At 42.0% G+C, this 24,354-nt stretch overlaps 1 protein-coding gene across 7 annotated transcripts in view; it reads left to right on the plus strand.

The window, feature by feature from the left end:
• Nucleotides 1-24,354, plus strand: part of FRMPD2 (FERM and PDZ domain containing 2) — a 126,100-nt gene that overhangs the window by 10,967 nt on the left and 90,779 nt on the right. For 6 of the 7 annotated variants that reach the window (XR_010135213.1, XR_008669024.2, XM_031015537.3 and 3 more), the window contains exons 2-3: nt 20,197-20,322; nt 22,672-22,829. Coding sequence is in view for 5 of the 7 variants with exons in the window: in XM_031015537.3 (XP_030871397.3) it covers nt 20,197-20,322; nt 22,672-22,829 (284 nt within the window). In the remaining 2 variants the exon portion in view is untranslated. Of the gene's footprint in view, nt 1-20,177; nt 20,323-22,671; nt 22,830-24,354 lie in introns of those variants that run through there. The other variant, XM_055353028.2, reaches the window with a different exon arrangement.

A 24,354-nucleotide genomic window follows, 5' to 3' on the forward strand; every position in this document is an offset into this window, starting at 1 on the left:
CAAGGCTGAGCTGTCAGAACTCACTTTTCAATAGATTCAAGATGGGTTAAACAGTGTCTGGCTAGAGAGTAAATGTATTAGACATTTTTAAAAAGTGCCATCTAGGAATTTCTTTTGTTTCTTCTATCAGTATCATTTTTGTATGATGCCAGTCCAGAGTGCAGGCAGCATCTGAAGTATTCACTTGTTAATTTACTGAGTCATTCAGCCAGTGGGGGAAGAAGGAGCTCCAGATGCGAGTGTCCCCACAGAGCCTGCAGAAGGACAGGAGGCAAGGGGGGTGTGGTGCGTCTAAGGCTGGAAAAAGGCCATGGGGGAAAGAGGAAGCTGCTAGAGATCAGTCCAAAGCGGTGGGCCTGAGGTCCTGTAAACCTTGCTCAGGATCTGAGCTGATCCTTTGGAGAATAGAAAGTGGCTGAAGGTTTTCACGAGGTGTGACATGGTCAGATTTGTATTTTAGGATGAGGACTCTGCAAGACAGAGAATGGATCAGGGCAGGGGCAAGGTATGGTTGTAGGAAACCATTTTGTAGAATTTACATTTCAGTGGTCATTCAGGGGAGGGTGCTGGTGGCTTAGACCAGGTCAGTGGTGGTGGGGTTGGAGAGAAACAGGCGGATTTTAGAGAGATTTTGGAGATGGTGATTAAAGGGCTGGGAAGTTGAGGGATGGGAAGGAGACAAAAATGTTGTCTGAATGTTTGGCTTGAGGGGTTAGGTGGTGGGAATGCCATTTGCTGTATTCAAATAAGAGAGGTTGAAAGAGGAGGAGGTGGGGGGAAGGCGAATTCAGCTCTGTACATCCAAGGGGGTTGTCTAAAGGACATCCTGGGATCACCAAGCAGGAGCTCAAGAAACGGGTATGAGCTTAAGACATGGCTGTGGAGGGGATGGACTGACGGTTGGTAACTTTGGAGCATGTAAAGTGATTTGAAGAGGGGGCCAGGGCAGAGAGAAACCCAAAGACCACTGACATTTGGCATTGCCTTTATTCATTGTTACAAATAATACCATGGCAAATATCTTTGAATATACATCTTTGTCAATTATGTTCTTGGCATCAATTCCCAGAAGAGGAAGACCCTGATGGCAGGAATGGACATCCCTTGGCTTTTGATACAGATTGCCAAACTGCTTTACAAATCAGCTGTCGCAAATTGGCCACACATAAGTAAGGTCTCTGAGAGGAACAGTGTCATTGCCACCTCATGGGCACTGAGCGCTCATCATCGAAGCCCACTTGAGGGATGAAAATGGGCCTTGAGACCACGTCCACTAGCAGCTCCTTGGATTATAGGCAGGAGTGGACAGTTTTTCCATCTTGTTTAATAAGGAATCACCGTTTCTTTTATGACTTTTCTTAGTCTCACTTTCTCAATTATCTACTGCTGTTGGGCCCATAAGATTTTTCTCTCTGATTCTTTGCACAGAAATAGTCACTTTCGGTTTGACCTTCATCCCTTATCCCAGCTGGCTGTATAGCTCTTTGTAGATATCACTGTGGGAAGCAACTTCCTGACTCAGGGCCTGAGGAGGGGTATGTGGTAAATAAAGCCCAGGAGAAGAGCTTGAGACCAGAGTCCTCTCCCTGAAACCACTCGGAGTGGGATTCTGGGCAAGCCTCCACCCTCACACCTTGGCTGTCTCCCATTTCCCATCTGTGCTACAGCAGGTCTCCTGGGTCTGTCAAGTGTGAGTTAAGGACCCCCTCTTCACTAACCAGTATTTTTAATGGTCTGCTCTGGATGGATTAATTTGACTGAATGAAGCTGCTTCACTTCTAGAGGAAAATTTTTAAACAAAGCATTCACCCAGTGGGGTTTGTGACAGGGCGAGCCACTTCTCAACCTGCATTAGGCTGGGAACCCACGGACGGCCTGGCCCTGCCTGAGTCCCATCAGCCAGAGGTTTATCCCTCAATCATCACTGCAGGAGGAGAGAAGGCTATGCTCTCCGTGAAGGGGGAACTCTCAGGCCTGTTCAGCTTCTGCATCCCTCTGAAGGCTGCATTTCAGTGACCCTGGCCACCCTTGTACTAGGTACCACCTGCCCCACCAGCAACATCCACATGCAACACGCCTCTGTGCATCCTATTTCCTGTATGCTTAGAAATGTTCCCTAGGAGGCAGAGAATTGGCATTGCTGGGACTTGGCAAATACATGTTCTCAATTTTGATAGATGGCTCTGAAAAATCTATACCAATTTAATTCCCATGTTAATGGGTGTTATGAGAGGGCCTGGTCTGCAGCCCCCACCTTGCTAACATCAAATATTTAAATTTTTGACCCTCTTGATAAATTCTCATTGCTGTTTTGTTTTCCCTGATTTACTAGAAACATAGCAAATCTTTTCAAATATTTATTGAGTAGTTGTATTTTTTCACCTGTTTATTTCTTAACTTTTAAATTAAAGAGTTGTTTTTTTCTAATTGATGAGTAAATAGTAATCCTTTTGCCATTATATATATTTTCTCCTAATATGTTGCATATTTTTGTTTACATTTAATTTTCATATATGGTCAGATAAGAAGTGCAAAGAAGTTGCAAAGAACACAGAGAAGTCCCTATACTCTTCCTCCAGTGTCGCCCACTGATTATATATTACCTAACTACAGCACAATGGCAAACCCAGACATTTGACATTGGTACAATATGTGTGTAAAGTACTATGCCATTGTAATACTTGTGTAGATTTATGTAACCACTACCACAATCAAGATACAAAACTATTCTATCGCCACAAAGATCTCCCCCAGCTCCCATTCTACTCCCTACCACCCTGCTCCTACTATCTCTGAGATCAGTCTCACAAGCTGTGACCTTTTGATACTGGTTTTTCTCATTCAGCCTAATGCCCTTGAGATCTAACCAAGCTGTTGCACGTAACAATAGTTTGCTCTTTATTGCTAAGTAGTATTCCATGGTATGAATATACCACAATTTGTTTAACCATTCACCAAATGAAAGACATTTTGACTTAACAGTTTTTGGCTATCACAAATAAAGCTGCTATTACAAATAAAACACACACGTTCACATGCAGCTTTCTGTGTGGATATTCATTTTTTTTCCTCCGGGATAAGTGCACAGAAGCACAATTGCTCAGTTGTATAGTAAGATTATGTTTAGTTTTTCTCTTTTTTAAAAAGAAACTGACAAACTCTTTCCTGAAGTGGCTGTACCACTTACATTCCCACCATCAACTTAGAAGAGATCCAGTTTCTCTGTATCCTCATAAGCATTTGGTATTGTCACTTTATTTTTTTTTCCTGTCATATAGGTGGGGAGGGATATCTCATTATAGACTTCATTTGCCTTCCCCTTATGGCCAGTGATGTTGAACATCTTGTCATGTGCTTATCTGCCATGTGTGTATCTTCAGTGAAATGTCTTTCCATGCCATTTGCTCATTTTTCTAATTGGATTGTTTGCTTTCTGCTGTTAAGTTTTGAAACTTCTTTGTAGACATCCTACATGTGAGTACTCCATATTAAGCATGGCACCTAAACCTACTTTCTGCCTCTATGGATTTGTTTATTCTGGATATTTCATATAAATGGAATTACACAATATGTAGGCTTTTACATCTGGCTTCTTTCACTTTAGCATAACGTGTTCAAGGTTCATGCATGCTGTAGCATGTATCAGTACTTGATTTCTTCTTATGGTTGAGTAATGTTCCATTGCATGGATGGACCACATTGTGTTTATCCATTCATCCCTTGATCGACACTGAGTTGTTTCCACTTTTTGGTTATAAATAATGTTGCTCTGAACATTCACATATATTATTTGTAGAAATATCTATTTGAGTCCTTTGCCCATTTTGAAATTGGATTGTTGGTGTTTTTGTTATGGAATTGTAGGAGTTCTTCATACATTCCAGTTACTAGACCCTTATCAGATTGATGATTTGCCAATATTTAATATTTTCTGCCATTCCGTGGATTGTCTTTTCAGTTTCTTGATAATGCCCTTTGATACAGAAATGTCTTTTGGTGTCTGTTGTCCGATTGGGTCATTTCTCTTGTTCTCTTCTCAATCCGTGGATTCTCTACTCAGTCTTCTCCATTCCGCTGCTCCGCTCAGTCTTCTCCATTCCGCTGCTCTGCTCAGTCTTCTCCATTCTGCTGTTGAGCCCACCCATAGTGTTTCTAATGTTGGTTATCGTATTTTTCAGTTCTAAAATTTCCATTTGGTTCTTTATATTTCTTTGTTGAGCCTTTCTATGTCTTTGTTTTAATTGTGCTTGTCATTGCTCATGAAAATCCTGGTCAGATAATTCTGACATCTGAATCATCTTGGTACTGGCTTCTGTTGTCTTTTTTTACTCAAGTTGAGATTTTCCTGGTTCTTGATATGATGAGCAATAGCGACTGAATCCAAGATGTTTGGGTACTATGATATGAGACTCTGGACCTTACTTAGAGCTTCATTTTTAGCAGATGTTCCCTGATACTGTATGGACAGAAGGGCTCCGCTTCATTACTTCCAGGTAAAAATGGAAGTCTAGACCCCCCACTCAGTCTCTCTTGATAACCTTGAGGGCATCTTGTTGCGACTGTTCTGGCTCCCCTCTAGTCCTCTGCTGACACCACCCTTGCTAGGAGGGTCGGGGACACCTTATTACTGCTCCTCATGCAACACGTCAGGGGATGCCTTGTTACCACTGCATGGTGGTAAAAGTACTGACCCTCTCTTACACCTTCCCTGGCACCACCCCCGTGGGGAGGCCAAGGGGCATCTTGTTATCACCAGAGGAAGGTGGAAGTCTAGGATGTGATGCAAGTCACCACTAGGTGGGAATGAGAGTTTCAGCTCCCACTTGGCCTTCTCTGAACTGACTGTGTGGAAGAAATGACTGTGCCTCATTATAGCTGGATGAGTGTAATGTCTGGGCTCTCCCTAGGCCCTTGCTGACTATTTGTTGAAAAGACTATCTCAAGACTAATTGCCTTTGCTCCTTTGTCAAAGATCAGTTAAATGTATATGTATTGGTCTATTTTTTGACTCTGTTTTGTCCCTTTAATCTATTCGTGTATTCTTTCACCAACATCACATTGTCTTGATTAATATACCCTATAATAACTCTTTTTTCTCTTTTTTAAACTGAAGAATGCATATTAGAAGTTTTTATTTTTTATTTTACTTTTTAAACTTTTATTTTAGGTATAGGGGTACATGTGCAGGTTTGTTATATGGGAAATCTCGTGTCACCAGGGTTTGTTGTACAGATTATATTTTCAACCTGGTGCTAATCCTAGGACACAATAGTTATTTTTTGTGCTCCTCTCCCTTCTCTCAGTCTTCATCCTCAAGTAGGACCCAGTGTCTGTTGTTTCCCACTTTGTGTCCATATGTTCTCATCATTTAGCTCCCATTTATAAGTGAGAACATGCAGTATTTGATTTTCTGTTCCTGTGTTAGTTTGCTAAGGATAATGGTCTCCTGCTCCAACCATGTTCCTGAAAGGGACATGATCTCATTCTTTTTTATGGCTGCATAATATTCCATGGTGTATATATACTACATTTTCTTTATCCAGTCTACCATTGATGGGCATTTAGATTGATCCCATGTCTTTGCCACTGTGAATACTGCTGCAATGAATATACACATGCATATTTCTTTATGATACAACGATTTATATTTCTTTGGGTATATACCCAGTAGTGGGATTGCTGGGTCAAATGGTAGTTTTGGTTTTGGCTCTTTGAGGAATTTCTACACTGATTTCCACAATGGTTGAACTAATTTACACTCCCACCAACAGTGTATTAATAATCCCTTTTCTCTGCAACCTCACCAGCATCTGTTATTTTTTCTTTTTATTAATAGCCATTCTGACCGGTGTGAGATGGTATCTCATTGTGGTTTTGATTTGCATGTCTCTAATGATCAGTGATATTGAGCTTTTCTTCATATGCTTATAGGTTGCATGTATGTCTTCTTTTGAAAAGTGTCTGTTCATATCCTTTGCCCACTTTTTAATGGGGTTGTTGGTTTTTTTCTTATGAATTTCCTTAAGTTTCTTATAAATGCTGGATATTAGACCTTTGCCAGATGCATATTTTACAAATATTTTCCCCTACTCTGTAGGTTGGCTGTTTACTGTAATAATAGTTTATTTTGCTGTGCAGAAGCTCTTTAGTTTAATTAGATTCCATTTTTCAAGTTTTGCTTTTGTTGCAATTGCTTTTGGCATCATCGTAATAAAATCTTTGCCAGTGCCTGTGTCCAGAATGGTATTGCCTAGGTTTTGTCTTCCAGAGTTTTTATAGTTTTGGGTCTTACATTTAAGTTTTTAATCCATTTTGAGTTGATTTTTATATAATTGTTTAAGGAAGGAGTTTTGTTTTAATCTTCTGCATATGGCTAGCCATTATCCCAGCACCATTTATTGAATAAGAAGTCCTTTCCTCATTGCTTGTTTTTGTCAGCTTTGTTGAAGATCAGATAGTTGTAGGTGTGTGGCCTTATTTCTGGGCTGTCTATTCTGTTCCATTGGTTTATGTGTCTGTTTTTGTACCAGTACCAAGCTGTTTTGGTTACTGTAGCCCAGTAGTGTAGTTTAAAGTTGGGTAGCTTGATGCCTCCTGCTTTGTTCTTTTTGTATAGGATTGCCTTGATATAGTAACTCTTGAAGTTGGATAGTTGGATCAGTCCTACAACTTTGTTTCTCTTCTTCAGTATTGTGTTGTCTGTTCTAGGTGACTTGTTTTCCCTTTTCATTTAAACTTTAGAATTAGTTGTTGATATTCACAAAACAAATTTCTGGGATTAAATCTACAGACCGAGTTGAGAATAAATGATGTTTTAACAGTATTGAGTCTTCTCTCAGTGAACATAGAATACTCTTCCTTTATTTAGATTTTAAAAATATTTAAAACAAATATTTTTATTTCTTTCATCAGAATATTGTAGTTTTCCTTATAGGGATCTTATACATATTTTGTTAGGTTTATTTCTACATACTTCATAATTTTTTGGTGTTAATATAATAATTGATATTGTGTTTATAATTTCACATTTCAGTTGTCATTGCTGATGTTAAGTAAAGTCAAAACAGTTGAGTTTTGTGTATTAGCCTTTTGTCCTGCAATGTTTCTATAATCACTTATTAGTTTTAGGAGGTTTTTTGTTCATTATTTGAGATTTCATACGTGGACAATCATATCATCTCGGAACAGAGATAACTTTATTTCTTTTTTTCTAATTTATATAACTTTTATTTCCTTTTCTTGTCTGATTACATTAGCTAGGACTTCCCATGGTGAGAGGGGACATCTTTGTATTTTTCCTGATCTTAGCAGGAATACATCTAGTTTCACACCCTTAGGTCATGGTTTGGCCGTAGATTTTTTTTTTTTACATATTTTAAAAAGATTAAGTCGAAGAAGTTTCTTTCTATTCCTGGTTAGCAGAGAGTTTTTCATCATGATTTGCTGTTGGATTTTGTTAAATGCTTTTTCTGTATTAATAAATTTGATTATATAATTTTTCCCTTTAGTCCATGAAAGTGGTGGGTTACATTAATAAATTTTCAACCCAGCCTTGCATACCTGAATTAAATTTCACTTGGTCATGGTGTATGATTATATTTATACATTGTTGGATTTGATTTGCTAATATTTTGAAGAGTTTTGCATCCTTGTTCATGAAAACTATTGACCTGTAGTTTTACTTTCTTGCAAGATTTTTATCTGGTTTTGGTATTGGGACAATTATGGCCTCATAGAATGAATTAAGAAATGTTCTCTCTGCTTCTATTTTCTGGAAGAGATTGCAGATAATTAGTGTCATCTTTTCCTTAAATGTTTGGTAGACTTTAACAGTGAAATCCTTTGGGCCTGGTGCTTTATGTTTTGGAAGGCCATTAATTATTAATTCAATTTATGTAATACGTATAGGCATACTTAGATGATCTATTTCTCTTTGTATGAGTTTTAATAGATTTTCACTTTCAAGGAATTGGTCCGTTTCATCTAAGTCATTACATTTGTGGGCATATTATCCTTTTTAATGTCCATGGGATCAGTAGTGATGGCCCTTATTTCATTTGTGATTTTAGTTATTTACATCTTCTCTCTCTTTTTTTCTCTCTTGGTTACTTGGCTATGGGTTTATCAGTTTTGTTGTTGTTTTCAAATAATCTGCTTTTAGTTTTGTTGATTTTCTCTATTGTTTTTCTGTTTTCAATTTTATTGATTTCTGTTCTAATTTGTTATTATTTGCTTTCTTTTATTCAGGTTCATGCTGTTATTTTTTCTGTAGTTTACTAAAGATGGAAGGTTAGATTATTAATTTTAGATCTTTCTTCTATTCTAATACATGCATTTAATGTTAGAAGTCTCTGTATAAGTACTTCCTTCATTGCATCTCACACATTTTGGTAACTTGTATTTTCATTTTTGTTTAGTTAAAAATATTTTTTATTTTATCTTGAGATTTCCTTTTTGACCCATTTGCTGTTTAGAAGTGTGTTGTTTAATCTCCAAATAGTTGAGGATATTCTGGCTATCCTTCTGTTATTGATTTGCAGTTTGGTTCTACTGACAGAACCAAATCTCTATGAGAGAAATCATACTTTGTATGATTTCTGTACTTTTAAACTTGTAATCTCAGCTACTTGGGAGGCTGAGGCACGAGAATTGCTTGAACCCAGGAGGTGGAGGTTACTAGTGAGCCAAGATTGCACCACTATACTCCAGGCTGGGCAACAGGGCGAGAACCTGTCTCAAAAAATAAATACATAAATAAACATAAATAAATAAATCAATAAAGTTTATGGCCCAAAATGTGATATATCTTGGTGAATGTTCCATGTGAAACTGCAAAGAATATGCATTCTGTTGTTGTTGGATAAAATAGCCTACAGCCATCAACTAGATCCAGTTCTTTGGCAGTGTGTCTAGTTTAACTACGTCTTTACTGATTTTCTGTCTGCTGGATCTGTTTTTTTTTTTTTTTTGAGACGGAGTCTCGCTCTGTCGCCCAGGCTGGAGTGCAGTGGCGCGATCTCGGCTCACTGCAAGCTCTGCCTCCTGGGTTCACGCCATTCTCCTGCCTCAGCCTCCCAAGTAGCTGGGACTACAGGTGCCCGCCACCACGCCCGGCTAATTTTTAGTATTTTTGGTAGAGACGGGGTTTCACCGTGTTAGCCAGGATGGTCTCGATCTCCTGACCTCGTGATCCACCCGCCTCGGCCTCCCAAAGTGCTGGGATTACAGGCGTGAGCCACCGCGCCCGGCCCTGCTGGATCTGTTAATCCCTGATAGAGGGGTGCTGAAGTCTCCAGGTGTAATAATAGATTGTTTATTCCTCCTTGCAGTTCTACCAGTTTTTACGTCATGTATTCTGATGCTCTGTTGTTAAGTGCATATACATCAGAGATTGTTATGTCTTCTTGGAGTATTGACCTCTATCATTATGTAATGCCCCTTTGTATTCCTGATAATTTTCTCTATTCTGAAGTCTGCTTTGTCTGAAGTTAAGATAGTTACTCCAGCTTTCTTTTAATTTGTGTTAGCATAGTATATCTTTCTACATCCTTTTAGTTTTCTTAAAATTAATCTTTTTATTCTTCCCTTTACTTTTAACCTATTTGTGCCTTCATATTTAAAGGGGATTTCTTCTAGACAACATAACTGGGTTTTATTTTTTAATCTACTCTGTCAGTTTCTGTCTTTTAACTGGCATACTTAGACCTTTATATTTAAAGTGATTATTGATGTTGTTAGATTAATAGCCACCATATTTATAACTGTTTTCTATTTGTTGCAATTGGTTTTTATTTCTTTTTAAGATCTTCCCGTGTTTTTTTGCCTTCTCTACTTGTAATTGAGCATTTTATATTATTTTGGCATGTAAGTTATACTTCTTTTAAAAAAATATTTCTAGTAGTTGCTCTAGAGTTTGCAGTATACATTTATAACAAATTTAAATCCACTTTCAAATAGCTCATGTGTAGTACAGGTACATATTACAGAGTAATACCAGTTTCTCCCTTCCAGCCTTTATAACTGACTGGCATTTATTTTACTTATTTATAAGGCATAATCACCCAAGATGTTTTTGCTATTATAATTTGAAAAACAGTTATCTGTTAGATCAATTAAGAATAAGGGAAATAAATGGCTTAAGATCTGAGTTTCTCTTCTGTATCATTTTCCTTCTCTCTGAAGAACTTTTAAAATTTCTTGCAAGGCAAGCCTACTGGTGACCAATATACTCAGAAGTTTTGTTTGTCTGAGAAAGTCTTATTTCTTTTCACTTTGAATGGTAACTTTGCAGTATACAGAGTTCTAGGTTGGTAGTTTTTTTACTTTTACACTTTAAATATTACGTTCTATGATCTTTTTACTTGAACAGTTTGTGAAGAGAAGTCCATTCTAATTCTTATCCTTTTTCTGCTATATATGTAAGTTACATTTCTCTCTCTCTCTCACTTTTTTTTTGCTGGGGAATATTAATTTACCATTATTTTTGCTTTTTTAACTTTTAAGTTTAGGGTTACATGTGTTTTTTTTGTTTATCTTGCTTGATGCTTTCCAAGCTTCCTAGATCTGTGGTTTGGTGTCTGTTATCAATTTTGAAATATTCTCAGCCATTATTCAAATTTTTTCTATTCTTTTCCACCTTCTCCTTCTGGTATTCCCTTACACATATGTCACACCTTTTGAAATTGTTCCACAGTTCTTGGATATTCTGTTCCATTTTTCTTCATTCTTTGTTTTCTTCACATTTCCATTTGGGAAGTTTCTGCTGACACATCTTTAAGCTCCTTGATTCTTTCCTTGAAGGTGTCCAATCTATTGGATGAGCCCACCAAAGGCATTCTTCATTTCTCTTGCAATGCTGTTGATTTCTAACTTTTAAGAAATTTTCTATTTTTAGAATTTCCATGTCTCTGCTTACATTTTACCCATCTATTCTTGCATCTTGCCCACCTTTTCCATTTGAACACTTAGCATATTAATCATAGTTATTTTAAATTTCTGGTATGATAATCCCAAGATTTCTGCTATATCAGAGTCTGGTTCTTTCACTTGTTTTATCTCTTTAAACTGAGTTTTTTGTTGTTTTTATACATGACTTGTAATTTTTTGTTGAAAGCTGGACATGATGTATGGGCTAATAGGAACTGAAATAAACAGACCTTTAGTGAGAGCATTTATGATTATCTGGCTAGTAGTAGTGCTGTGTTTACTGTTTGCTATAACTGTAAGTATTATAATTAATTTTATGTGTCAATTTTAATGAAGCCATGGGCTGCCCAGATGAAATGTTATTTTGGAACGTGTCTGTGAGGGTATTTCTGGGAGAGATCAGAGTTTGAATTGTGCTATGGGCAGGCATTATATAATCTATTCAGGGATGTAATAGAACAAAAGACACAGGAAGGAGACACTCATCCCTTTTTTCCTACCCAGCTTGAGCTGGGACATCTCATCTCATCTCATCTCCTGCGCTTGGACTGGGATTTACATCATTGGCTTCTGTGGTTGTTAGGCCTTCAGACTTGGACTGAATTATACCATTGCGTTTCCTGGGTCTTCAGCTTGTAGATAGCAGATTGTAAAACTTCTCAGCCTCCATAATATATAAGATATCTATCTGTATCTATCTATACATATATGTATATAGATCTATCTATCTATCCATATATATATAGATCTATCTATCAATCTATCTATCTATCTATTCTTAGCCATTATTACCTTAAATGTTTCACATATTTTTCTACTCTTTTCCATTTTCTCCTTCTGGTGTCCTTTTACACATATGTTATACCTTTTGTAATTGTTCCACAGTTCTTGGATATCCTGTCCAATATTCAATATTGGTTATATCTATATCTATATCTATACATCTTATTGGTTCTGTCTTTCTGGAGAACCCTAATACAGTAGGTATCTGAGACTTCAATTTTTTCTGTTGTTCTTGTTTTTCTCTCCCTTCTTGTCTTTACCTTTTCCTAGAAACTCCTTCTTAAGTAGAATCTGGGCCTTGCTGTTCTTTAGCTGTCGTCTGCTGTTCTTATGCAGGAGTCCTGGTGATGAGGTGATAAGGTGGGAGAAAAGGGTATGTACTTGCTCTATAAGTCTATGAATAGTGAGTCTATTACCCCAGGCTATGACCTTAGCTTCCTTCTTCTTAAGATTAAAAAAAAAATGTGTATGTGTGTATACTCACACACACACACACATGCACACACACACACACTTACACACACACATTCACGTACTACTGGTTCTGTTTCTCTGGAGATCACCAACAGATTATGAATGCATTACATATTAATCAAACATCATGTGAAATTGTTCTTCTTATATACAAGTCACTAGATTAATAGCACATAATACTTTAAATTTAAAGGTTCGAGACAAAGTTGCTTTTTAAATTCAGAACTTTAATAAATTGAAGACCAATTTAAACCCATATAGCTTTAATTAGTCTTGTTAGCTGAAAACCCCAGCCTTCCACTTTTGCAGACATTTAAATTTACTAGCTGTGTGGCTTTTGTGACCTTAAGTCAATTAAATTCTTTGTTTACTCATTTGGAAGCGGGGATCGTTTTTGCCTTTTTATTTTTAAGGATTTTTGTGTGAATCACAGAAGTTTATGAAAACTCTGTAAGCTGTAAAGGGCTACTCTCCTTAGAAGTAATTATCATCAAGTATAATTGGTGAGGATTCAACTAATTCACACTGCGGTCACATTACATTGTAACTGGCCCTGAAGCCTTAGAGAAGGACAGGTGGGGCCATGGAACCCAGGTGGAACATGACTGCATTAATAACATTGAATGATGCTCTTGACATTTTACTTCAATTTTTCAGATTATGTCAAGAAGACAGTCTGCTCAGAAATAGACTTTTCATGTTTCTAAAACTAGTTGCTTCTTTCATAATGAAAAATCATGCCCAGGCTCAGAGCCTTTTGAAGGCAATTTTATTTGGCAATAATTCAATAATTTTTATAAAATAGTTATAATTACCTTCTATTTACATCTGATGATACTAACTTTCCATTTACTATAATGATATGTAGTATCCTTTTAAAATAAATGCATTTAAATGAAAAAACTTGTCTTAATTGTACAAGTGAGATGGGAATGTGGCAAACACTGGGAAAATGGGACGTAAAAGATTGAAGATGGGAGAAACACTACTCTAAAATGCTCTGAATGCCGAAAAATATTTCTCTGTACTAGTGTGCATCCTCTCATCTACGAATGCAAGATGCCACCTTGGAATCCTGAAGAATGGTAGGGTGTTCTCTAGTTGGCTTTCTTGCATTAGCTTGTTCTGTTTTTCACACCCACCTTGTAAGGTAGGAGTTAACATCTCCGTTTTGTAGATGGGGAAATGAGATGTGAAGAGTGTCCTTGTTCAAGGTCATACTGTGTCAGTGCTGTAGCCACTATTTAAATCACGGGCTGTGGGGTAGAAAACAGAGCAGGGAAGGGTCTGTGTGGAGAAGGTGATAGTGATGCAATGTCAGCATCACTCACTCACTCAAAGGTCAGGCTCTGGGAAGCTGACTGTGAGAGAATTCCAGAAGATAAGAGCCTTGACACCTTTAACTCTTTAACTAGGGCCTAGCAGAGGCAGGATAGTCTTTTCCTCCTCCGGGGGAAAAATGCAGTTTGCCTTCTGGCAAGTTTTGTTCAGATCTCTGGTTCTGACTGTGGGCAGATGGTTTTTAATAAATGTCCAGAGGGAGAAGGAATGAAGAGAGACCGAAGGAACAAAAGGAGAAGAGAGGAAAAGATCACTCTGAGAGCTTTGATTCCTTGGGAGTCCCGCATTCTTCCTGGTTCCTTCGTAGGGTGTCATGGAGATATTTGAGGCATTTTGCTAAGGTTGAAAATGGGATGTTTATAGCACCTCAACCCTGGCAGACAGATGGAAACAATTAACACCATATCTTAAAAATCCCATAGTTGGAAGCTGCTCAGCAGTCCTGATGTTTAAAATCCCTTTCTGGATGGTTGGAGCAGAGACAAAAAGAGACAGGAAATATGATGTGCTCATCATCTTTTATGTGCTGAGCACTTGGGCAGTTCCATGAGGTCGCTGCTGCTGTTAGCCCTATTTACCAGATGATAAGACTGAGGCTCAGAGAGGTAAGTATGTGCCCTGTGCCCAGGGTCAAGGAGCTAAGAATTCAACCTCCCAAAGCTCATGTCTTTTTCAGGCAAACGGGTAGAGAATGTTGAAAGACAAAGAGCCTGGGGTGGTCTGAATAAAGCCTCCCTCTAAAAAAAGATAAAGGTTGGCAGGGTGTGGTGACTCACACCTGTAATCCCAGCACTTTGGGAGGCTGAGGAGAGCGGATCACTTGAGATGAGGAGTTAGAGACTAGCCTGGCCAACATGGCGAAACCCCATCTCTACTAAAAATATAAAAATTAGCCGGGAGTGGTGGTGGGAGCCTGTAATCCCAGCTACTCAGGAGGTTGAGGCAGGATAATTGCTTGAACCTGGGAGGCGGAGGTTGCAGAGAGCTGAGATCACGCCACTACACTCCAGCCTGGGCGAGAGAATGAAACTCTGCCTCAAATAATAATAAGTAAATAAAATAAAAAAAAAATAAAAAAATAAAAACCATAAAGGTATCCACATCCTGATTTGTGGAACCTGTGAATGTTACAGGCAGAAAAAAACAAAAAAAGACTGGGAGATTTAAAACAGAAGAGGAGAAGGCGATGTGACCACAGAGGCAGAGATTGGAGTGATGTGGCCACAGCTGAGGAATGCGGGTAGATGGCAGAAGCTGGAGGAGGCCTGGGAAGGATTCTCCGTCAGAGCCTGTGGAGGGACCATAGTCCTGCGGACACCCTGACTTCAGCCCAGTCAAACTGATTTTGGATTTCTTGTCCCTGGAACTGTGAGATAATAAATTTCTGTTGTGTTAGTCTGCGAGGTTTGTGGTAATTTGTTATAGAAGGCACAGGAAACCATGCAGGGCCTCAAATAGAATCCTGAGGGACAACATTTCAGGGACCGTGAGAGGGAGAAAGAATGCCAAGGAGGTGAGGACAAACCAGGAGTTTGGAGAAACCAGGAGTGTTCCAAGGACAGACAGTGGCCCAGTCCCCTGACTCATGAGACCAGGAGTTGTGTGACTCATCGCCATCCTGCAAGGCCTCCTCTGCTTCCGTTGGTTCCATGCCTTCTCTTCCTGGGCAGTGGCACCTTCGGCTCCAGAGCTGAGAAGGTCCTTAGGGACCTCTGAGACCTTGGTCCAACCTCTGTCCCAATGCAGGAGTGTCTCCAGGGCATTCCAGAGGGTTGTCAATCTCGCTAACCAGCCACAGATGAAGGCCAGAGGTCATGGATGGTGTCTTGATGGAGAGTTGGGGAGGGGATATGAATGAAGACAAAATACCGAAATGTGACCAAAATCTCACAGTTCAAAAGCCACTATATAGTCAGTCAATCAATATACAATTAGGCATAACAGAGATCCTTACTTCTTCAGAAGCCAGCACTTTACAAATGCAGCAAAATATCTTGGCAACTAATGCATATGGTGTGCCACCCGGGTGAGGTGGCTGATCCCTGCAGCTGACACTCGGGGATTGACTGGGCAGCTGTCTAGGGGACAGGGACCCAAGGGTTCTTCCTGGGTGGGGGGAGGGCAGGGAGCAGATGCGAGCTTTGCCCTTGATTAAAACCATCCCCACTTACAGGACTGGTGAAGATCAGATAAGCTAAGGTGTTTGCATTCAGCCCTCTGGAACTCTCCCTTCCTTCTAGTTAATACTCAGCCACAGGCCAGTGTCAAAAGGCTTCTCCCTGGCTTTGCAGTGTGGGTTGCACGTGCTCTGCAAACTAGCAGGTAGGCCAAGATTCATACTGCTCCTACGCCAAAATGCAAACTCTTTTTCTTGGCCTAAGAGGTCTGCAGGCAGATGGGACCCGCCCACCTCTCCAACTCCATCTCCCACCTCTCGAACTCCATCTCCCACCTCCCTACCCCTGGCTTACCGCCCTCACCTCCCTCACCATGAACGGGCTTCTCTCAGTTCTTGGAATCTGCCAAACTCTGTTGTGCTTGCTCTTCCCTCTACCTGGGAAGTTTTTCCCATGGCCGGTGCCTTCTCAGCTTCCAAATCTCAGCTTCAGTGACACCTCCTGGAAGTGCCTTCCTTGACCACTTCAGCTAAGATGTCCCCCACACCAAAAGCTTGTTATCATGCATTGCCTTTTCTTACTTCATTAGTCTATCACTCTACAGAATTATTTTATTTGCTTACCTTCTCGTTGGCTGTCTCCCTCTGCCCATCCCCATGACTCTCAGGGTAGGTTGTTAACATTGTTCCTCATTCTACTGGTAGTACAGAGCATGAAATATACCAGATCCTTGATGAGTACTTATTAAATGTGGTAATGGCTGAGGGAAGGCTGTAGGGACAGCCTCACAGATGAAGCTCAGGGCTGCTGTTGCCATGGCACATGGGAGAGGGAGGCCCAAGTGGAAGCACTAAAGATCAAGGGCAGGGGAAAAGATTCTAGCCCGAGGCATGCCAGGGAGAGGGGCTGCTACAGGCTAAGGCCAATAAAAGCAAGTCCTGGCAAACAGGATGCTCCTCAGCCTGGAAACTCATTGGAAAGGGCCCAAAGAAGCTTCTGGATGGGCTAGTGGGATCTCCAATGGCAAAGAAGACTTCTATGCTACTAGATGAGCCCCGAAGCCTTCAGATAGTGGAGTCAGTATAGAGGGTCAGTCTATGTAGGTGAGATCTGGGAAGGTGTATGAGAGATAAGGGTAGTGGAGGGCCCCCCCCAAAATGCCCATTGACTGGATGCTTTCCCAGAACATCCCCACTGTCAGATCTCTCTATGCAGTTGGATCCCTGCATCCTTTACATAGTTAATGATCCCCTTTTCAGTGCGTGATACAGCCCACCAGACCATGAAAAACTTGGAAAGGAGCCCAGAGGCATCTTGGTGTGATGGCTAAAGGCTAACGACTGTTTCATATCCTGAGATTACAGGCCCCATAAAGTGCTTCACAGCATTTCCACAGCCAGCATAATATGGTGGGGAAGAGCCCTGCCTCTGAGACCAAGAGCATAAACCCAAGTCCAAGCTGTGTGACACTGGCCAAGTCACTTAACCTCTTTGTTCCTCATCTTTAAAATGGGCATGACGATAGCCCTATTTCAGAAGGCTGTCATGAAGCTTAAATGAGTTAGCACATAAAGCACTCTGAACAGTGCCTGGCGTACAGTAAATGCTATGGAAGTGTTTGCTTGTATTGTCATTCAAGGAAGTAGCAGTGGGCTTTGAAATAGTGTTCACAATATCACACAGAGATAACAATGTTAATTGTGAGTCCAGGCTGGTTCTTGAGGGCTGGTGGGCTAGTGTAGAGAATTATCTTACTTCATAATCTATCACAAGCCCAGTGTGATGGAACACGGTGAGGGAGGTAAGCAAGGGACAGGGAGGTGGGAAGTGGAGTCGGAGAGGTGGGCAGGGCTCATCTGCCTGCCAGACCTCTCAGGTCAAGAAAAGGAATTTGCATTTTTGCCTAGCAGCAATACAAATCTTGGCCTACCTGCTAGCTTGCAGATTATTCATAACCCACGCTGTAGTCCTGAGGCCAACCAGGGAAATTCAGAGCTCTGGATGGTTCCCAGGCTTCCTGCACTCTTCAGAAACCAACTTGCCACTGCGGACAGATCATAACATTCCACTGTAACACTGTGGTTGGTCAGGCAGGGAGTTGGTGCAGAAAACTGGAATGCACACATTTCCTTCTGCAGAGGGATCGTGCTTGTGCATTGGAACAAACATGACAACTTTTTTTTTTTTTTTAATTGAAAGGGTGATGAGTAATTTCCTGTCACTGACTCCTGGATCATGGTTATATTTGATATGGAAGTTGTGATCCTGATACGTCCAATAACAAAAACAACAACTTCAAGCCTCTAGTGACTCTTAGCTTTAACAAAAAGAAGGGTGCTTGATTGGCAAACCCTATCAGTTATGTGCTTTTCCAGATGTTGGATACTCCTTTTAAAAAAATTCTGATAGAAGAAAAAAGGGTTCCAATCAAAATACATTTTTATTGTCTTTTACATTTACCTATGTTATTATCTTTACGGGTGCTCCCATTTCTTCATGTGGATTTGAGTTACTGTCTAGTGTCTTTTCATTTCAGTCTGAAGGACTCCATTAGGATTTCTCGGAGGGAAGGGTGTGCTAGCAACAAATTTGCACAATTTTTGTTTATGTGAATAGGTCTTAATTTCTCTTTCAGTTTTGAAGGATTGATTGCTTTGTTGTCTACCAAATTCTTGTTTGACAGTCTCCCCTCCAAGTATTTTGATATTGGGTGGGGTTTTTCTAACTGCTTTGTGCCTAGAAAAAAATGCATTAAGTCTTTGAGGCTGGTGTGGCTAGTTAAGACCATACGTCATCCAACTGCCTTTTGGCCTCCATGGTTTTTGATGAGAAATCAGCTGTTCATTTTATTGGGGAGTCCTTGTTTGTGATGAGTCCTAAATATTTTCTCCCATTTTCCTCCATGAACGTTTATAGTTTTATGTTCTATATTAAATCTATGATTCATTTTGAAGTAATTTTTGCATAAGGTGCTAGGTTTAGGCCCATGTTCAGCTTTTTTCCATGATGGATCCAGAACCATTTGTTGAAAAGTTTGTCCTCCCTCCATTGAATTATTGTACTGAAATAATGGTCTTCACTATCCACACCAGCCTAGAAGATTTTAATGCATTTTTGTCTAGTCATAAAGCAATTAAAAAACCCCACCCATTCAATATTTTATTTTGGGATTTGGAGATTTTTTGTATAAGAATCATGGTCTTGTTCTTCCCCCTTCTTATCTTTAATAAGCAACCTTTCACTGTGGCTATAGAGAGTTAGAAAAATGTGGTGGAATAGGAATGCCTAGTCCATAAGTCTCAAAGTTTCTAAAAAGAGAGGAGAGATAAAAAAAGAAAGAAAAGGAAAGGAAAAGGAAGGAAAGGAAAGAAAAAAGAAAAGAAATAGAAAAGAAAAAGAGAGAGGGCCTGGAGTTCAGCTTCGAATTCATCACTTTTTACCTGATTACCTTGGACTTATTTCCTGTCTGTAAATGGAAACAATACTCCCTTCTTCACAGACTCCTTGTGATAAGTGACGGCTCACAGGTCAAGCTTCCTGAGGGGGTCCTGCTGCGGCTCCCTTTCTGCCCCAGGGAGAGGTAGCAGACCAAGCCTCTTTCTCCTGAAACCAGCCTCTCTTCCTGAGGCTGGAGGAGGCTGGTAGCAGAGGTGTCTGCAGGGAGCTGGGCAGCTGGGGAGTAGATCTTGGATTAGTGTGCTAATGGGGGATGGGGGTGCCTCTATGTGCTCCCCGTCTAGCGCCCGACACTGCACACCCACCCTGCTTGAGCTCTGGCTGTAGAGAAAGATCAGTGAGGATGTAAATGGATTAGGAAAAGCCCGCCTGGCTTCTTCTGGTGCCACTCAGCACCTGGGTCTCTGGAGATTAGTGGGTGGCAGCTTTGTCAGGGAGATAGACATTTAAACATCAGCTTTGGTCTAAAGGCCCTGCTTACCAGAAGAGAGGGAAGAGAAGACTACCCCTCTTGAGCCTCCTCCAGTTTCTCTGTGAGGCTGCCCCTTTCTGAAACGTGGGGCTTATACTTCTGTCTAGTGAGTCGCTCTGGCACTTCAGGCAGGTGCTGGAGAAAGGGGTGGTACTGGCACCAAATCTGACTCTGCATGTGGCAGCCAGAGATGAAAGATGTGAATCACATACTGTAGGCAAAAATGTTAGCTAACTTCTCCAGAGAGAGAAGGAGAGGAGGCCACACACTACCCAGGTGTAGGTTACTCTCTGCAACAGCTCGCACCCAGCTGGGAGGTGCTGTTCTCATGTTTCATTTGGTCGTCATTTATTTATTCATTTAACCTTTCATTTGGGAGTTTTATTGTTTGTTTACTCATTCACTGAGAACCGACCAGCCAGCCTGGTCAGTCCTCCAATTAAAATTTCTTTAACTCCTCTGTGTGCTTGGCTCTGTGCCTGACCCCAGGGACCCAGGTGCTGAAAACACAGTGCCGGTGTGCAGTAGTGGCCGGACCATGCCTGGCTGGGCCAGAGTGGCGAGTACGGGCCCGGACATGTTCCTGGACATTGCAGAGGCCCTGTCACATGCATGTCTTTATTGTAGGCATGAGCCTGTCCTCTGTGACGCTGGCCAGTGCCCTACAGGTCAGGGGTGAAGCTCTGTCTGAGGAGGAAATCTGGTCCCTCCTGTTCCTGGCCGCTGAGCAGCTCCTGGAAGACCTCCGCAACGGTAAGAGAGTGTTTGGGGGCAGTCAAATCACAGGGAGTTGTATGTGAAGCTTCCCACACAAACACAGTTCTGGCTGCTGCTGCTTTTTTAAAAAAAATTTTTTTCTTATCAACCTCTGAGAGCACAGAACAAGGTTGCTGCTTCTTGATCTGTGATTACTCTGAGGTATTAGAATGAGTAGACGAATAGCACCCATCCTTGGAGCTGCACTGGGAGGGCAGGCCTGACTCTTGGACCCATGCCATGTGGCAGAGTCAAAAGAAAGGCTTTGCTTCCGCCTTGGTGTTGCAGCATTTCCAGGCATGCAAAGCTGGGAGGATTTAGGAAGAGAGTGGCTGCAGTGCTATGGGCATCTGACAGCACATGGGCTGTCTCTGGGCATAACCAGAGATGAGAGGCAGGGGGTGGTCACCCAGGACACCCCTACACTCTGTCCACCAGATGTTGCACTAGTCTGTGCCCCATCAGAAGGCAGACCTGGCCGGGCACGGTGGCTCACACCTGTAATCCCAGCACTTTGGGAGGCCAAGGTGGGCAGATTACCTGAGGTCAGGGGTTTGGGACCAGCCTGGCCAACATGGTGAAACTCCATCTCTATTAAAAATACAAAAAAAAAAAAAAAAAAAATTGCCAGGTATGGTTGTGCTCGCCTGTAATCTCAGCTACTCGGGAGGCGGAGACAGGAGAATTTCTTGAACCCAGGAGGCAGAGGTTGCAGTGAGCCAAGATTGTGCCACTGCCCTCCAGCCTGGGCAACAGAGCAAGACTCATCTCAAAAAAAAAAAAAAAAAAGGCAGACCTACTCTGTGTTCTAAACAGGGGAGGTTAATAGAAAGAATTACTAAACAGTGTTTGAAGAGCAACTGTAAGGCATAAGAAAATGCTGGTGGGGTGTGGTGGCTCACTCATGTAATCCCAGCACTTTGGGAGACCGAGGCGGGTGGATCACCTGAGGTCAAGAGTTCAATACCAGCCTGGCCAACATGGTGAAACCCTGTTTCTACTAAAAATACACACACAAAATATTAGCCGGGCATGGTGGCGTGCACTTATAATCCCAGCTACTAGGGAGGCTGAGGCAGGAGAATCGCTTGAACCTGGGAGGCAGAGATTGCACTGAGCTGAGATCACGCTATTGCACTCCAGCCTGGGCGACAAGAGCGCGAAACTCTGTCTCAAAAAAAGAAAAAGAAAAAGAAAATGCTACTGGGTCTCCTAAGGCTGAGGGCAGGTACCCAGTGAGGGATAAACTTTGAAGGGAAGTCCCCTTCCCTGTTTGGGGTTCAGATCTGTGGAAGGAGCTGTGCTTGCAGCCCATGATGATGGTAGAATTTGCTGGTGTGCCCTGCCAGAGGTGGTCTGCAGTCATGGCCCAGACAATAGCCACCGGTGGCCAGGTAGGGAGCACGCACTGCAGGTGGGGATTGGGGCGACCCTTTGGGGTGTAGGTGGGCTCAGGCGAGTCACCTCTCTGGAGGTTGGTGTGGGCAGGAGGGCCACTAGAGTCCTGTGTAGATTTGAGAAGGTGGTCACATGTCAAGTTCCGGCCTTGAGGTGGCCAAGTGGCCTCACATCCTGGGCATGTGTTCTGTACAGAGCCCAGCCTCCAGGTGGCCTCACACTTGCACTAAACTCCAGAAACTGCGGGAGAGATAAAACCTCCTATAGTGTCTCTTCAGAGCCCTCTAATGAGAAAGCTGCACACTGTGCTCTCAGTACAGGAGAGACCTAAGGTAGCGGTATCCAAGGATGACTATGGGGCTCCTAGGCATGAAGCTCCAGAACAAATGCTGAGTACCCACACTCAGGTGTCAACTCACAGGTCACACGTGCTTGGGGGCTTCAGTGCATACAGCAGAGGCTCCTGGAGTGAAAGATCACACATGTTCTGTGAGGGCAATGGGTCACAGCGTGGGCCTATGGAGGAGGCCGTGCACCTGTGCCTTCAGCGTCATCTTCTCCCTCTTCCCCACCCTGGAGGTTCTGATGAACAGCTACGGAGCTCCCAGAAGACCAGCTGCCTTGGATCCTGGTCTGTCTCTAGAGAACTCAGGCTTGTGCTAAATTCCAGGTGTGCCTGACCCTCTCTTTACCTTTTACCTTGAGACTCTTGGGCCACAGATGAATTTAGGTGCAGGTGCTAACTTCCTGGCCATGGCTACAGTCACCTTTTATTATACATGTTCCCATGCATCAGGGTTGAATTTATTCTGTTCCATGTCTCCTCTGGGTCTTGCTCACATTCAGTCCCAGAGATGGGTACTGCCAGGCACCTGTGGGGCACAGTCCCATGCTGGCACCCCAGATGGAAGCTCTGTCTCTACAGCCCCATCACTGGCTTGGTTTCAGATTCCTCGGACTATGTGGTCTGCCCCTGGTCAGCCCTGCTTTCTGCAGCTGGAAGCCTTTCTTTCCAAGGCCGTGTTTCTCACATAGAGGCTGCTCCTTTCAAGGCCCCTGAACTGCTACAGGGAAAGAGTGAGGATGAGCAGCCTGATGCGTCTCAGGTAAGCTGTGCAGCTACTCTGCAACTCCTGAGTCCTGTGCCCTGGGAAAGGCCTGTCCCAGCGGCAGCCTCCCCAGCTCCCAGCTCAGCCTTGCAGAGCTTGGTTCTCAACACCAAACCAGAGTGGGTTTCGAGAGTTTTATTCCCAGGATTTCTTGTCAACAACTTACTAGCTCATGGACAAGGGCAAGTCCACTTCTCTGAGCCCCAATTTCTACATTGGTAAAATGGGGTTAATGTGGCTTAATTGATCAGGTTATTATCAATATTCAAAAAGAAGTGTTGAAAAGCTGTGGTTAAGTGGTCTGGCACATTGTTACCATTGGCAGTATGTAGCAAGACACCTCAAAATGACCCAACACGTCCTCAACTAGGAATTTATTCTAAGGCACAAGTAAAGATAAATTTAGCTGCAGCAATGCTGATTGTTGTATTGCTGACATTAGTGATAAATTGAAAACAAGCTAAATAGTGAGTGGGAGAGGACATGAGACAAAACACCATTAAAATGAGGCTGTAGAAGCTTATTTAATGTATTGAAAAGAAATTCAATATATGTGCACATAATATTATCCAAGTTTGGTTAGAGAGGATGAAAGAGAGAGAGAGAGGAAGTTCTAAAAATACATACACCAAAGTATCTGCAGTGATTGTTTCTGGATGGCAACATCAGTGGAGGTTTTTGGTTTTTCAACAATGGACATGTTTTGCTTCTGAACAGCAGAAGTTTCCAGTAAACATCATTTTTAATTTCAAAGAGAATTTTAGTTCTCTCGAAGGAGAGAATGGTGCAAGGCAGCCACACAACACTGGATGGGGCATGGTAGCTGTTTCCGCAGAGAGTTCTGTGTCTTCTTCCTCGCCCTTTCATGAGAAAAGTGCAGATGTGAAAATGCTGCTACCCTCGGGAGGCATCCTGGAATGGGAGCTGCTTTCCCTCCAGGCTCTGAAAGGCAGAGAATGGGGATGTGGTGGTTTCCAGATTTGGTTTGTCTGGGTCCACGTGTCTGTAAGTCAGCCCGCAAAAGTGAAAGCATAAGAGTTCCAATTCCAGTGACCCCAGCTCCAGCACCCCCTCCCCCCTGAAATCCTGTAAGTCACTCTGGCATCTAGGCCCACATACCTTCTTACACTGCCAGGACCCCAGGGGTGAATCACTGATTCCTGGATTGGACACAGACTTGCGTGCCTCTCAGGTCTGTTTGGGACTCTTGGCTCCACCTACAGCGAGTAGCCTCTTATGCCCTGGACTCAGCTAAGATGTCACATATTGACCCCTGGGACTGGGATTTCTGTGTGACTGCTAAGGGACCACGCCAATGCAACCTGAGAATGCAGGGGAGTTACCTTCTTATGGGGGAAACTTAGCCAGTGGTAAATGAGAGTCTGGAGGGGACCTAAGAGGATACGTTTTCCCTCCTCTTTCTCTCGTGGATGGTTTTGTGCTGTGCAAGCCTTGCAAGCTTTCTAGAGAAGTCCTGAGTGCTAGGAAGCCCTGTCTGCTGCACTTCAGGCTGTGCTCTGTT

The sequence above is a fragment of the Gorilla gorilla genome, chromosome 8 (genome assembly GCF_029281585.2).
Source record: "Gorilla gorilla gorilla isolate KB3781 chromosome 8, NHGRI_mGorGor1-v2.1_pri, whole genome shotgun sequence".
Taxonomy (NCBI): Eukaryota; Metazoa; Chordata; class Mammalia; order Primates; family Hominidae; genus Gorilla; species Gorilla gorilla.